Genomic DNA, 15,276 nt, shown 5'->3' on the forward strand with positions numbered 1-15,276 from the left:
TTTCCTCCCACTTGTATGTTTAATCTTCTGTTTTTTCCTGTTGTTACTGTTCCTACGAGATTGCTCCTGAAATATGACAACCAATAAATATTGTCATGCACTTAGAGTTATGTATGAGATCTCCTGAAAGTGTATTTATGTATAAATACATATATATTTGTAGATGGATGAAAAAAACTGGACCCAATTGTATGGACTCAAATTGCAACTGATTATAAAACCAGAATCCCAAACCTTGAATTTGGGGCTGGCCCACATTTCACATAGCCACTCCCATACGTGTGGCTCCACCCATTCCTTCCGACCAGCTAATGCCTCCTCATGCGAATCAAATTTCTTGTAATGTTTGTGTAATTCATAGTGGTAAGCGTTGTACCTATTAGCTAGTGTGTTTACTACAGCTTCGCGATGATTGTCTCTACTCCAATCCAACACGAAGTCAGCCTGCATAGACATAGTAATAAATTATCACATTCAAACTGTCATTCAAAATGTACTATAACCAAGTTGTTCATAAATAACAACATAAACCACAAATTTGGGAACCCCTACTCTAACACGATTGATGAGCTCGTGCTTCTCCTTCTCATCTATCACACTCCAACTTGCATGTCTCATATCAGCATGTACTCTTATAATCCAGCTCACCCGACTAGTGAATATTGTGGCATTTTCGCATGATGGGCCTCTATGCCCATCCTTTATATTTAATGGGATCTTCCCCATCTTTCGTAACCTCTCAAACATAGTACCCTTAGCAGGCCCTCTGCCTCTTTTTTTAATGGGTGGCACTGTAACTGTGAATAACATAAATAAACTAGTTAAATAGGGAAGCTGGTTCACTACTAAATACAACAAGTAGAACCAGCTTATTTACATGTTATGAATGCAAACCAAGCATACTATACTAACAAACCTGTGCTGTTGGCCCCCTCATTTCCATCCTGCTGTTCAATTGCAGGTTGAGACTCTTCTATGCCCACTGCTGGTGGTGCTTCCTGTGAGGCATCAACATAAGTATCCTCCTCATCTCTTAGGCTACTCGTGGGAAGCACCAAATCTGGAACTTCTTCAGAAACTGCTGGTACTGCTCCATTTGATGCATTAAATATGGGATTGACATAATCTCTTAGGCTCCTTGTTGGAGGCACCTGAACTGGAGCTTCATCACTAGAGCTCGCTACTATGAGCGGACGTCGAGGTCTAATTCTTCCCCTCCGGCCTCTTTTTCCAAATATCACCATTAATACCTACAATGTTTATTCCCATAAGTATAATATGTGACTGAATATATATTTGATAATCATGTATAAAGTAACAATATTTATCCTCTGCACCTAAATATTGTTGTTTCTTTTTCTTCTCTTTATTTATTCGGATTATGAAGCCACCATTACATTGTTGTAAGTAAATAAGGATGTTTGAAAGTGCCTGAAAATTTGCCATCGTGTCCTCAGGTTACAAAACTCAAATCATTTGTAGTTGACCCCTCTTTTTTTTAAATGTGAAAAGCTGTTCAACTTTTCACTGAAACCTGCAACAGGGGGAAAAATATTTCCCCCCTTTCATTTCCCAAACACAATGTAAGGCATCTATTCTCTCTAATTTTTACTAGTTATAATCTAGTACCCATTAGCTACTTATTTGGAACTACATTGCTGCCCCTTTTCACATGACAAATATACTTAACACCTTGGATGCAGTTGGAAGATCAAAAAAGATACACCCTATACTGTAAACAGTTCAGTTTAGCACTCAACTTCATGGATTATACCAGGAAGTTCAAACTATTCCAACTAGAGTTAGGAAGTTTAGGGTGTACTCTTAAAATCTCCGGACTTGTCACATTTTTGCAACTTTACTTTCTCGGCCAAAGTACCCATTATTTGCTAAAACAAACCCCAAGCACCTCAATGAGGTTTTGCTCTAAACAACTCTTACCCTGCCGGGTATGCAGCTAGCCTGAATGGCTTCACTAGCAACAGCAACAATGCTTGACAAAAACCCAACTAACATTAACCACTGGGTCTGAATCTGACTACCACCCCACCAAACTTGTTTGTACTCTGTTCTTCTAATTATGGGTAATATGCAAACCCATATGTTAATTATCCAAACAGGCAAAAAGTCAGATTTCCTACAATATATGAAAAGTGCATTGTACTATATCAACTTTCATAGCAACCTGAAAGCTTTAATCTTCTTTAAAAGGAGGCATTTTTGACATGAACATTATATGTCCCACAGAAAAACCATCATGCAAAAAAGACATTTGCTTAGTGGAAACTAAGGATGTGATTGTGGGGTGAAAATAGGGTTTACCTTTTCTATCTTCAATATGTTGGTCTGTTTGGTTGCGAAGAGGAAGAGCTGTGTGCAGTCTTCAAGGTTTTCTTTCGGATCCCAGGCTTCAGTGAGTACTTATCAACATATATTCAGTGTGTACACCTTTTCTCATTGCTTATATGAGAAAAGCCCTACTGGAACCTAGAGCAAACTCACCACTTTTCTGCCCTTAGGTACCCGACCACTAATCTATGATGAAAAGCCAGCTTCTGTCACTTCAGCCTCAGACACTGGCGCGAGCTCACATGTTTTCCAAAGTTAAAAGAACCGCTAGCAACATAAAAATTTTAGTTTCCCGCGTATGGACTTACAGCTTAGCCATGTGTCTAATTATATATGTGTACGTGGTTAAGTGTTATCTCAAGCACCTTGGCATTGGGACAGGGGCTGCCCAGCTTTGTATGTGGTGTATATTAAAACGCACTGGGTTAGTATTTATGTGAGTTTTAATAATGAATCAGCCGCCAATGATATCTATTTCTTTTATTTAAGGCTGCAAGCAACATGCTTTATACAACTAAATACCTTTTTTGGCTGGCCATGATAACCGGACTTATGTATATTATCACGGTGAGTATCTTGTCAGGATGTTATTGTTGTGTCCATACAATTTGGACACAAGGCCAAATCTATTAAATATTGCTGGGCCCCAGTTGGCATAATCATTTATATAAAACAAGTATTTGAGACACCACTTTTTCTGCCCAGTTTACATTACATATACCTCTGATGAGACGTTAGTTGATTCAAGTCAAGACTTGTCTGTTTGGACACCACTTGTCTAAAAGCCTCAAAATTTACTCCTGTGGGACCCATTGGCATACAAGGTGCACTTAGTGTGTGTTTTGGACACCACCTTTTGTAATATGTTTAAAAGTAATTTTTTGGACTTGTCCCTTGGCATATAACAAATCTACCAAGGTCTTGTTTCAATTATAAACTTTGGTAAAATGCTTGCTATATCTCATTATCAACCTATTCTACTATAACACATACACGTATACCCATGCACCATGCTTGTTTAGCCATTCCGGTGCCTTATACCATCATCACTACCACTGCATTTGAATTGTTTCAATGTAATTTAGATAAGCGTAGTTCACATTACGTAAGTCAGCCACTTATGGAAGTAAAACCCTCTTCGAAATATTGGTTTATGCCTAAATTTTTTAGATGCTATTCTAATTCCCTTTTAGCTCGATTTATCAGTGTAACGTATTCTTCATTTAACTTTCCAGATTTATGCCTTTTTTCCAATATGTCCGATACATCGACCGTTTACCGCGTTGTAAAATTATGACTTTGGAATCTATTTACATCCAAGATAGCCCAATATGGTGAATACATGTCCATTATATGGCAGATAACATGTAAAATAACAGTCTTAACAACCTTGCATCGGTCCAAAGTTGAACAGGCTTTGTATTGGTGTGCGCCTTTTTTATAACACTTCCATTTCATGCCTTTACCATACTGATAATAGCATAATTACCAAGTATATCTTCAGTTTTTGTCGGTGTTTACCTTATCCTCCTTTCATACCCTTTTAATCTCAGTAGGTTTGTACAAAACTAACATTAATAAATTCCTTTTATTAGGTCTATTTCATGCCATTTCCATTCTGCTACTATCATAGCAGTATGTCATAGTAGCAACAGTTACCTTATCCCCCTTTCATGCCCTTTTAGCTCAGTTTATTGTACAAAACAAATCTAATTGAACTTTTTGTACGCTCAAACTTATATTTTCGTCCAAATGTTACATACTCAGCTTGCCATACGTTTGCTCACACCATTTAAATTTTTATAATCCATTTTCTACTCTGCCATGTACTATGGTGAATGCTATGACAATGGTGGTCAAAGACTTCCACCATTGGCTGCATCTTTCCCACGTACGTCGCATTGAGGTCATCTTTTATGCTGCATGCAGTCTCTACTAGTTCTTCTAATTATTTCTTGACTACTGAGGCAATGCTTGCTTTAGCTAATCCAATGCCCTGTATATAACAGGTTTCCAATACATGCTACATCCATTATTTCAATGATATCTGTTGGTAACTGATTTGACATTGTTCAGGTCTGAAAATGGTGGAGACAGTGAGTAATTTTAATTGAAAGCAGCATCCATTCCAACATTTTCCAGAGGCTTTTTATGTAAAATCAACCAACTGTGCTCCACCACAAACCACTATGTCATTAGGCTTCCATGTAAGATTTATTTGAACTACTCGATGTCATTGAGTTAGATGGGACAACATATTCCAGATTATTATACATGTTTTTGTCAGCAACATATTATTCTATACAGTTGGATTCATCAGTCCAACTGTATAGAATTGATCCGGTCATTTTATAAGGGAGTGAATTTGGTCAGTAAACTGATATCCAGATTTGATGCCTGTACCAGATTAATAAAATAAAAATAACACAGATCTGAATCTTATTATGCTTCCATCTGTATTTCATAACCAACACTAAATCTGTAAAGGGCTCAGGTATTCAGTGTGACCTTTCAACCAGGGGTAATTTTTCTAGCGGAAACTAGTTGGTTTTCCAATCCCTTCACTCGTGAATATGTTCTAGACCTTCTACTAATTTCCTGCCCAGCTTATATTCAAAGCACCAGAGTATGATGCCAGACCATTTCCACCAGTGGTCTGCTTATATCTTAATGTAGATGGATATAAGAGGCAGTGCATCTGTATTTCATGACCTTTTCTAGTTACTGAGGGGTTTACAGCTTAGTGTCTGTTTTGGACTCTTCTTTCTTGAAAGTGAATGTATGGTCATGGTTAACAAGTATTTAAATAAGACTAATAATCAAATCTATCAAAAACAGGCAATTGGGAGAAAATTTGCACAAGCATAGCATGGAAGATCATAGGCATGTTAGAGCATTCACATTGGTCTATGCATATGCATATGCAAAGTCATATTTGCATAATATGAGCCTAAATTCATCTACATTAGATTATGCATCTTCAAATATTTGCATAACTATGAACAGTACCTTTACATGTTTAAAGATCTACTATTCACTCTCCAAAACATATTTTATTTATTCTTTTTCTCTCCTCCCACTCTCTTTCTACATATTTTACCTTTAAATATTTTATTACATATTTTACTCATTCACTCCCCAAAAAATATTTTACTTAAATATTTTACATATTTGAATATCAAACCCTATTAAAAAAAAAGCAGAAAAATAAAAATAAAATGATAATATTTTATTATTATTTTGTCTCAAATTTGCATAAGCCAATGTGGAAATTTTGCTTGTATGGCAAATTAGATCTCTAAAAGATGTGATTTTGCATATGCATATGCCTAAACCAATGTGAATGCTCTTATATTCCAAAATCATGTCTAGTATAACAAGCAACATTCAGCATATACGAAATGGGATAACTAATCCTCTGATTACCAAAGTTTCCTCATTCCAAGTCAAAGTAGAGAGAGCAACCACGCTGGACCACTTCTTCATCTGTCTTATGCTTCACACGGGCGTACAGTTTGTGCTCATATGATCTTGGAAGAAAGAACAGTCAGGCGCTGTCTGCAAACGGAGGAAATAAAAACAGATGTCAAGCACCGATAAAAATCAAGATACAATATATAAGATTATGTAGGTACATGATAGTACTATAATAGAATGGTACAAAAAGCTTGTGTGTCAAACATCTTTTTCTCCTAATTTGCATGTATTCATGAAAACAACAATGGAAGCATTTAATGCCATTTCAATAGCTATGTAGAATTGATTAACATAAGCCTCCATTAATTAGAGACTACATGCATTAAATAAAAGGAGATGATAAACCATCAATCTAAAATAGTCCAGGCAATGGAATTGAGGTTTTAGATCAATACCATCACTATCCACAGCAGGCATGTTCTCCATATCAAATTGCCGGTTAAGGTCTTCATCATCAACACAATCCTCATCGTCAGTTTCTCTACACAATTGTTTAGGTGACATGGTTGACGAATCAACCGGCAAGTTGTCTGAATCTCCTCGGGTCACTGGATTGAGCGTCTCCGGGCTAGTTTCATTAACTGAGACATAATGAATAACATCAGTATCACTCTCATCTTCAGTTTCAAGAGTGTCCGACCCATCATCGTCATCATCAGCATCATCATGCACGTCCGAGGTCTTGTGGCGAATATTATAAAGATTCCTATTGGTTATCTTGTGTACCGCATGCCAACTTCCCCCCCAATTCGGGTCCTTGATGTAGAATACTTGCAACGTTTGGCAAGCGAGGGCGAACGGCTCATCTTTATACCATTGCCTAGAAGTATTAACACTCATGAAGTGGTCCCCAACATGTATCCCCCTTCTTCTATCACCAATGTCCCACCAATCACATTTAAACAAGAAAACACTTACGCCACCCCATATAGCGTAATTCTATGATGTCTTGCAACACGCCGTAGAAGTCAACAGGCACTCCTTCATGGTCGCCATGAACAACAACCCCACTGTTTTGGGTGCGGTGATGCCCTTCAAGCTCCTTTGTGTGAAATCGAATTCCATTCATTATACAACTGGCATATCTCGCGACCAATGGATCTGGCCCACATGCTAAAGCAAATATGTCATCGGTCACCGCGGGGGGAGTCATTGCATGCAACTCGGCAATCTAACATTAAAGTATTTGACATGTCATTACAGTAATATAGAAAATGACGTTATCACTTTTATAAATGAAAATGATTGGTAAATGAAAAAAGAGAATAACATACACGTGTTCTGAACCACATTGGGAATTGCATTTGGTGCCTATGCTTGAAGTTACTTGGGTCCTCTTCTTGCATATTGTTACGGTGGTCCCTACAAAGATTCATGCTTTAATAACGTATTCAACATGACGTACACGAAGTAGAATGTTGAACATGCTTTACAAGGGTGTACTTACTCTAAATAGTCCTCAATCTCCGGGCAATTATTAAGGACATACCACGTGGCCTTGGCCAACAGAGCTTCATCTAATTTTGAAATTTGGGCTGCCCCTAGAGGGCGAACCTTTTGGGAGAAAACCGATAAACTTGGCTCTAGGGAGCTCTGCCCAACTGTGTCAATGTTCCGTTCCTCTCAATTATGTCTAGTCTCGATATCATTCAAGTACATAGAGCAAAATGTCAGGCACTCCACATGCAAATAGGCCTCTGCAATTGAGCCTTCTGGATGGGCTCTGTTGCGGACATACCGTTTGAACTTACCCATATACCTCTCGAAAGGGTACATCCACCTGTATTGGACAGGTCCTGCTAGCAAAGCCTCATCTGGCAGATGAATAGCAAGGTGCACCATGATATCGAAAAATGCAGGTGGGAATATCATTTCCAGTTTGCAAAGAATGATGAGAATATTAGCTTGAAGCCGTTTCAACACTGTTATGTCTAGTGTTCGACCACATAATTCCTTGAAAAACGAACACAACTCTATTAAACATCGACGCACATCGGGTCGTAGGTACCCACCAATAACAACCGGCAACAAATATTGCATCAAGATATGACAATCATGACTCTTCATACCCATGATTTTTCCTTCAGAAACGTTGACACATCGGGCAATATTCGAGGCAAAGCCGTCAGGAAATTTAACTTCTGACAAGCGTGCACAAAAACTCCTCCTCTCATTTACGTTTAACATATAACAACCAAGACTCATAGAAGTTTGATTACCATGATGCTGTAAATGTAATTCTTTCCTCAGTCCAAGATCTTCCAAATCCCTACGCGCAGTAGCGGTGTCCTTGCTTTTGCCTTCAATATTCATCAAGGTTCCCAAAACGTTATCACAAATATTTTTCTCAATATGCATGACATCCAAGTTATGTCTCAATCCCAAGTCTAACCAGTATGGTAGGTCAAAGAAGATACTTTTTTTTGTCCAGTTTAGTTCATTCAGTGTACGTTTTCTCTTCTTTAATAATTTACCAAACTGCAAATTTGAGACCTCATGTAATTGCTCCATTAAAGCTTGTCCCTCCAGAATTTTCGGTTTGAGACGGTGTTCGTCCTTACCATTAAAAGCTGTCTTTTTCCTTCTCCAAGCATGATCTAGCACCAACCACCGACGATGGCCCATATAACAATGTTTCCGGCCATTCACAAGCCACAAAGAATTTGTTTCTAAGTTACATGTAGGGCATGCCAACTTACCCTTCGTGCTCCAACCGGACAGATTTGCGTATGCAGGAAAGTCATTGACGGTCCAGAGTAACGCAGCCCTCAATTGAAAAGATTCTCGTTTGTATGCATCATATGTATGAATTCCCTCTACCCATAATTCTGTCAACTCATCTATTAGGGGACGCAAGAACACATCAATATCATTTCTCGGTGCCTTTGGTCCAGGGATCAATAATGACATCATCACGTATGGATCTTTCATGCATAACCAAGGTGGCAAGTTGTACGACACAAGTAGCACTGGCCAAATGCTGTACGGTTTGCTCATATTATTAAATGGGTTGAACCCATCACTTGCTAGACCAAGTCTAACATTACGAGGATCTTGAGCAAACCAAGGATGTTTGTTATCAAAATCTTTCCATACAGTAGAATCAGCTGGATGTCTCATGAAGTTGGGGTCGTCAACACGCTCTTCTACATGCCATCTCATGGATTGGGCAGTCTTTTTAGACATAAACAGCCTTTGCAACCGCGGCTTCAAAGGGAAATATCGGAGGACTTTTTGGGGTATCCTCTGTTGGTTAGTTGTACTTAAGGCCCACCTAGATGCATTACATTTAGGGCACTCGTCTTTATTAGCATGATTCTTCCAAAACAATGCACAATCATTTGGGCATACATGGATCTTTGTGTAACTAAATCCCAAACCCTGCTGTAAGCGGCGAGCATCGTGGTATGAGGCGGGGAACAGTGCTTGAGGAAATGCTGCTTGCAACAGCTTAATAACCATGTCAAAAGACTTCACAGTCCAACCCCCAACTGTCTTTATGTGAAGCAACTTGACTATGAATGATAGTTTCGAAACGTTGGTGCAGTTTGGATAAAGTGGCTTTCGTGCATTTTCCAGTAACTCGTCGAAATTACCCAGTATCGGAGCCTCAGCGGTGTGTCGTGACAGCCCGTCGTCTACATAAAATTCTGTTCTACCAGAATTATCCATAAAGGATCCCACACGGATGTCATCTAACATCTCATCTACATCATCAATGTAGTCATTGTAGTTATCATCATCAGGAACTTCTTCATCAGAAAATGCGGCATCATTTTCTGTTTCCTTCTCGCCGTGGAAAATCCATGCAGAATAAGATGTATCAATACCTACGATGAACAAGTGATCCTGAACCAATGAAATGGGATGGAAAGTTCGATTTCGACATCTCCTACATGGACACCTAATGCAGTCTCTACCCGGTGAATGGGCCTTTGCCAGCTCTATGAAATGTTTGACGCCTTCAGCATATTCGATAGAACGCATTCTATCTTCAATATGCATCCAAGCCTTATCCATCTGTATGTGTGACAAGGAATGGTACGAGTTAACAAGGATATGAGAAAATTCTGGTTTGAATATGACGGTTAAAGAAAGCAAGTATATCCATTATCATGAAACTAGTTGAAGGAAAGCCCCAACCAGCATGCGAAAGTAAATTCAAAGTTTCATTGGAGTGGTAAGATCGAGAGCAATACGTATGGATTTATAACTGTTAGTACATGATATTGAAGGGGGTAGCCAAAACTTTTTGGTGAACATTGGATGACTCTAACACAGTTGTTACTAAAGGCGGTGTCAAGATACCTGGTAAATGGGCTCAATCCTATTGGACACCACCAATTTAGTTTTATGGATGATATGCCCTACTCTCATAGATCTGAGTATACATGCAATATAGTGAACTGTGCATATTCTAAATTGCTCCTTACTATAATGAAGAAGAAAGAATGTTGTCAAGGAATACAACATTCCTACCCTCTCTTCTATAATTACCATACACCACATGTTCCAAAAAGTACATTTATATATATACATATAACTGGTTTATATGTACAACAACAGGCACATTTTATAAGAGTTTATCTATGAATAACACCTAGAAAATAAGAAAATTCGAAAAGTAATGCAATATACAGCTTAGATGCTAATGGCCTATATAGATGGTGGTATTAATAGTTTAATAAAACTTGCATTATCAAGTAGTGAAATATCCATAGTACAAGCAGATAAGGCAAGCATAGTAGGATTACAACAAGAGAGATTCTTGTAGCAAGCAGGTTTCATCTGCTATGGGAAGCAGATTTCTTAATTATAGATTTCAGTTTTCCAGATTGATTTTTGTTGCATGTAAATGGCAAGTTCCAAACTAAACCATAAAGTTGCTATAATTTATGGGTAGACAAACAATGGGATATTTGTTCTCTATTCTCGCATGCACTACCTATCGAGATATCCATGAGCTCCTGCTGTATATGTCACCATGGGAAAAGAGGGTCCCATGCATATATTTCAGGACTGCAACTGCTTGGGAAGTAGATAGGCTTCAAATATTCCATGCAAAAGTTTACAGTTTCAAGGCCAAATGTTCTAAGTATCATGAAATTGTTCTATGAATGCAAATGCATTACGCACTAGTTATATGGCTCTGCTTGCTTACGTCATCAGTATATTTGCATTTAAACCTCACAAACTATACATTAATGTCAGCTGGAAAAGAGCTTTCAACTTAGATGTATGTTTTCAATTTGAGGAAAATCAGCCCCATGTACGACCTTATTTGGCTTGTAATAAATTAAAAAACCTTATATTACCTATTGGACAGTGGACATAACATAAACCAATATAACCCCCAGAAGACACTAATTTGGGGCTGTATCATAATGTAGCCTTATATTCATGCTTATATGGGGTGTGGATTTGTAGAAACACCAAGGCTTTCAAGAGGGTTTACCTAATCCAATGTACTCTATGACTTCAAAATAGCTCCATTGAAGTCAGCAGTCCAATGTGCATGGAAAGACATATAAACGTAAAATTGGGACAATCCATAAAATCTAGAAACTCTAATGTCAATGAAGGGGGACTTGCTACAGAAAATTCCTTTCTGGATTCTATTTACATTTGGGAAAACTTTATGCGTTGGCTCCTTTTAGTCTCTACTAGCTCCATATTGCCCACACGAATTTGTCATGGGATTTTACAATATTCGTGGTAAAATCCCTTATTTTATGTAGTGTATATATAGTATAGTTAAGTGTCAAACTCCATGTTTCTTTGCCAAATTAAGTGCTGGCAAACTGGAGCCTGAAGCCAAAAATTAATGCCTCTCTTTTATAGTTTTTGTCTGCCTGTGTATTAATTTCTTTGCAAATATATTGTAGTAATTCCTACACACTACGTAATTAATGAAGGTATGTACGTACGTAGGCAATGATTCATTATAAAAACAGGAAATTAATTAAGAAAGAAGTCAGAAAGAAAAAGAAGATCATGGCCGGCATCATGTATATATTCTACATGGTATAATGCATATAGAAGTAGTAGACAATATATTAATTAATTTCTCTACTCTCTGAACAAAAGTGATATTTATGTATAAGGCCAGTCAAACGGATCATTCGATCAATGAGACACGGTTTGATGATGTTCTGGTGAAGATATCTATCTACATAGGAGCAGTACTTTAATTCCATATATATATATAGATATATAGAGTAATATCTGAATTTGTGGTACTGCTTGCATGGGGACAGCCATTTAATATATTGAAAAACACATTCAGCTCATGATGTCTTTTTGCTACTTGTCCTACGTAAACAAGGCAAACAAAAGAGTTTCCATGGCCTCAATGTTTCATGTGATTAAAGAAGTTCAGATGCTCCTAGCTATATATATTTATATATATATTGACTAGGTCAGACAAGATATATAAGTGTATATATATATCATGTATAACAGCTTGACCATCATATATTTAATTATTCTAATGCTCAAGCTAGCTACTGGTTCTTCAACTTATATTATTCTTAATGTGAGTTATAAATTGCAGTGCAATTGATCTGAAGGAATAATAAAGTCGATCCAAAAGTTGAAAAAATGCGTTGAGAAAAAGACAATACCATATTGAAACAAAGTGCGAAACCATCAAAGGAAACATGCATGTATGATTCTGCTAATGTGGTCTTGGTATGTGTGTTTGTTTCCAAATGAACACCAACAAGACCAGAAAAGATTGACAAAAGGGGAGATTATGAAGATGCTATAAATTCGTTGTAAGAAAAAAACAAAGTATAATAAATAGCTAGCTAGGTAGGCTGCGCCCTAGGCCGTGGATATTCATAACCAAGTTGCCTAAATTAAGTTTATATCCTTGTAGATACATAGCATCAGCACTAAAATATGGCCTAAATCAATCCAAGACATTGACAAAAGGGGGCAGTTTCTATTCATATACTGGTTTAAAAATTCAACTCCGGAAGCTTGGAAAACGTAGTCAGATAAAATATCAAGACAAGGTCTTTGAAAAAAATCAATAAACGTGGTGTACTGCAAGTTATTGCATGCTATGCTAGGGCATCTAGAAGGAGAGAATGTGGACAATTCTTTAAAGGACGGTAGGTTGATTCCCCATTTTTCTTGCTATTTCTGTCTAAGGGGCTGGCATCTTCTAAGCCTTCAGAACTACCGAAGGACCCCCAAGAAAAAACCCTTTCATAGATCTCAAAAGCAACCCAATATAATAAGGAAATAATTAATTAGGCTCTTGACCAAAGACACAGATTTTGAAGAATCAAAAGATACCCGGCCATCTTAATCCCTCCATCTTATTGCAGAAAGGATAAAGAAGAAAAGGGAAAAGATCCAATCTCTCTCGTCTCTGGTTCTATCCCCTTGGGTTACACTAAGGAATATCTATGAGTTATTCCCCACCTAGTGCCTCCAATAAATAGTCAAACGTGTCATTCGTGTCCCATATCCCAAATCTCAGCACTCACAATCTCTCTCTCTCTCTCAAATGGAAATGATAGAATACAGAGATGAGGAGGAGCTTTTGAATCTTAGCCTTGGAATTGTCACAGATTCAAGTGTTGAGAAGACAAGAAAGAGGAAAAGATCAAAGGATGCTTCAATTCCTACACATCCATTTGAAGGTTGTGATGGGAAGATATTCAGCCTCCTCCAAATGAGGGAACAAATGCTAAAACTAGACCGCAAGAGACAAGCACCAGTAGAAGATGGAAATGGCCTCAACCTAATTCATTTGCTGCTCATAACAGCCACTGCAGTTGATCAAAACAAGGTGGGCTCGGCGTTGGAGAACCTGAATGAATTGTAGGGAAATGTGTCCTTATCTATAATCTCATTGCAACGAGTCGTGACCTACTTTGCAGATGGTTTGGCAGCAAGGCTTCTTACACGAAAATCTCCCGTCTACAACATGATCATGAAGGATCCTACAGATGAAGAAAAGTTTTTCGCATTTACTGATCTCTATCAGGTTTCTCCGTATTACCAGTTTGCTCATTTCACTGCAAACCAATCCATTATAGAGGCCTTTGAGGAGCAGGAGGAAACCAACCACAGAGCATTACATGTAATTGATTTTTATGACTTTTATATGGATGTCAATGGCCTTCTCTGATTCAGTCTCTTTCTGAGAAGGCATCCAATGGAAATCAAGTATCCCTCCGAATAACAGGATTTGGAAGCAGTTTGGAAGAACTACAAGAAACAGAAAGCAGATTGGTAGGCTTTTGTAACGGGGTTTCGGAACATGTAATACTTCGAATTCCAAGGATTGTTAAGAGGCTCTAGCCTCATTAACATAAGGAAAAAGAAGAACGAAACAGTTGCAGTAAATTTAGTTTTCTATAACATCACCATTGAATAATTATACGAAAGTTTCTGACACATTGAAAACTGTACATTCACTCAACCCCTCTATCGTAATCCTAGTAGAACAAGAAGGGAATATCAAGAATTTATGCTTATGGTCTTTAATTTTCTGCTAATATCAATTGCCAGAAGCAGAAAAAATTAGAGGCTGTTCTTGAAGCAGTTTAAGTCTTTATAAATTTCTACTTATGGAAAAAAATTCTACATATGGCAGTTGAATAAGCAGTTGCTAACACTAAACCATCATCCCAACCATCACAAAGGACATCTATGCTAGCATAGAATCCATATCACAAAGACAATGGTGTTTCTAAAGCAAGGTTATTGGGTTGAAAGTCAGGTCATTGTTCATAAACTGTACATGCTTCAAAGATATGGACATAATGTTTAAAAATTCAAATAATCATAATTTCTACCTCATAAATCATTCTTTTAATTTGTTTCCAAACAAATGTAACTTGTTTAAAAGTATTTTAAACATAGGGTTACCAAACAATAAATAATTTTTTAATAATAAAACTTATTACTTAAGTTATAAGCCATAATTCCTAAAGATATAAGTTATATTTTCTTTCGTAATCCCAAACATGCACTTATTCATAGACTCTTGGTTTGTTCACTAACTTAACCATCAAAGATATATATTCTCCACTGGGATCACTTGAAGTTGTTTCTCCATTTCGCATGCAGCAATCATGAACGTGGAGGGCACTGCAGGCACCACTGAAAGTTGTCTCAACACTTACTATTACAATTTTTGAAAGAAAATCCAACTTATTTGGCGGGAATTCGCTTTCTACACTTGTTTTGGGAAGATGAAATGGTATTTGATAAACTCTACTGTGTAGCTTCTAATATAGGATTCAATGTAAATCATTTTAACAAAGTCAATATATCTTATATATTGATTTAACACAAGAGGAAATATGTTCTTCCTCCTTTAATCAGACTAGTCACTTGGGCTGTATTTTAATTATATTTGAGGTCTTTTTTTATTTACAGGACTCACCCAAACTCTATAAGAACTTAGTTATAGAGTCTGATCTTGCA

At 37.4% G+C, this 15,276-nt stretch overlaps 1 protein-coding gene and 1 pseudogene across 1 annotated transcript; one reads left to right on the forward strand and one right to left on the reverse strand.

Moving 5' to 3' along the window:
* Positions 1–5,896: 5,896 nt before the first annotated feature.
* LOC122282129 lies at positions 5,897–9,846 on the reverse strand. The gene is made up of 5 exons (XM_043094089.1): positions 7,484–9,846; positions 7,101–7,188; positions 6,750–6,997; positions 6,222–6,646; positions 5,897–5,907 (listed from the first exon to the last, which is right to left on the reverse strand). The coding sequence occupies exons 1-5, from the start codon at positions 9,844–9,846 to the stop codon at positions 5,897–5,899; spliced, it is 3,135 nt and encodes a 1,044-aa protein (XP_042950023.1).
* Positions 9,847–13,345: 3,499 nt separating this feature from the next.
* On the forward strand, positions 13,346–14,342 carry LOC122282130 (annotated as a pseudogene).
* Positions 14,343–15,276: the final 934 nt, after the last annotated feature.

The sequence above is a fragment of the Carya illinoinensis genome, chromosome 11 (genome assembly GCF_018687715.1).
Source record: "Carya illinoinensis cultivar Pawnee chromosome 11, C.illinoinensisPawnee_v1, whole genome shotgun sequence".
NCBI classification, from domain to species: Eukaryota; Viridiplantae; Streptophyta; class Magnoliopsida; order Fagales; family Juglandaceae; genus Carya; species Carya illinoinensis.

What these genes read in the sequence shown, in the direction of transcription:
- LOC122282129 (XM_043094089.1), bottom strand. Translation starts at nt 9,846, where the DNA reads ATGGATAAGGCTTGGATGCATATTGAAGATAGAATGCGTTCTATCGAA. An exon ending in TGCCTGACATTTTGCTCTAT is followed by an intron (nt 7,189 to 7,483) that starts GTACTTGAATGA and finishes GAATCTTTGTAG; the next exon opens with GGACCACCGTAACAATATGC. An exon ending in ATAGAATTACGCTATATGGG is followed by an intron (nt 6,647 to 6,749) that starts GTGGCGTAAGTG and finishes TAATACTTCTAG; the next exon opens with GCAATGGTATAAAGATGAGC.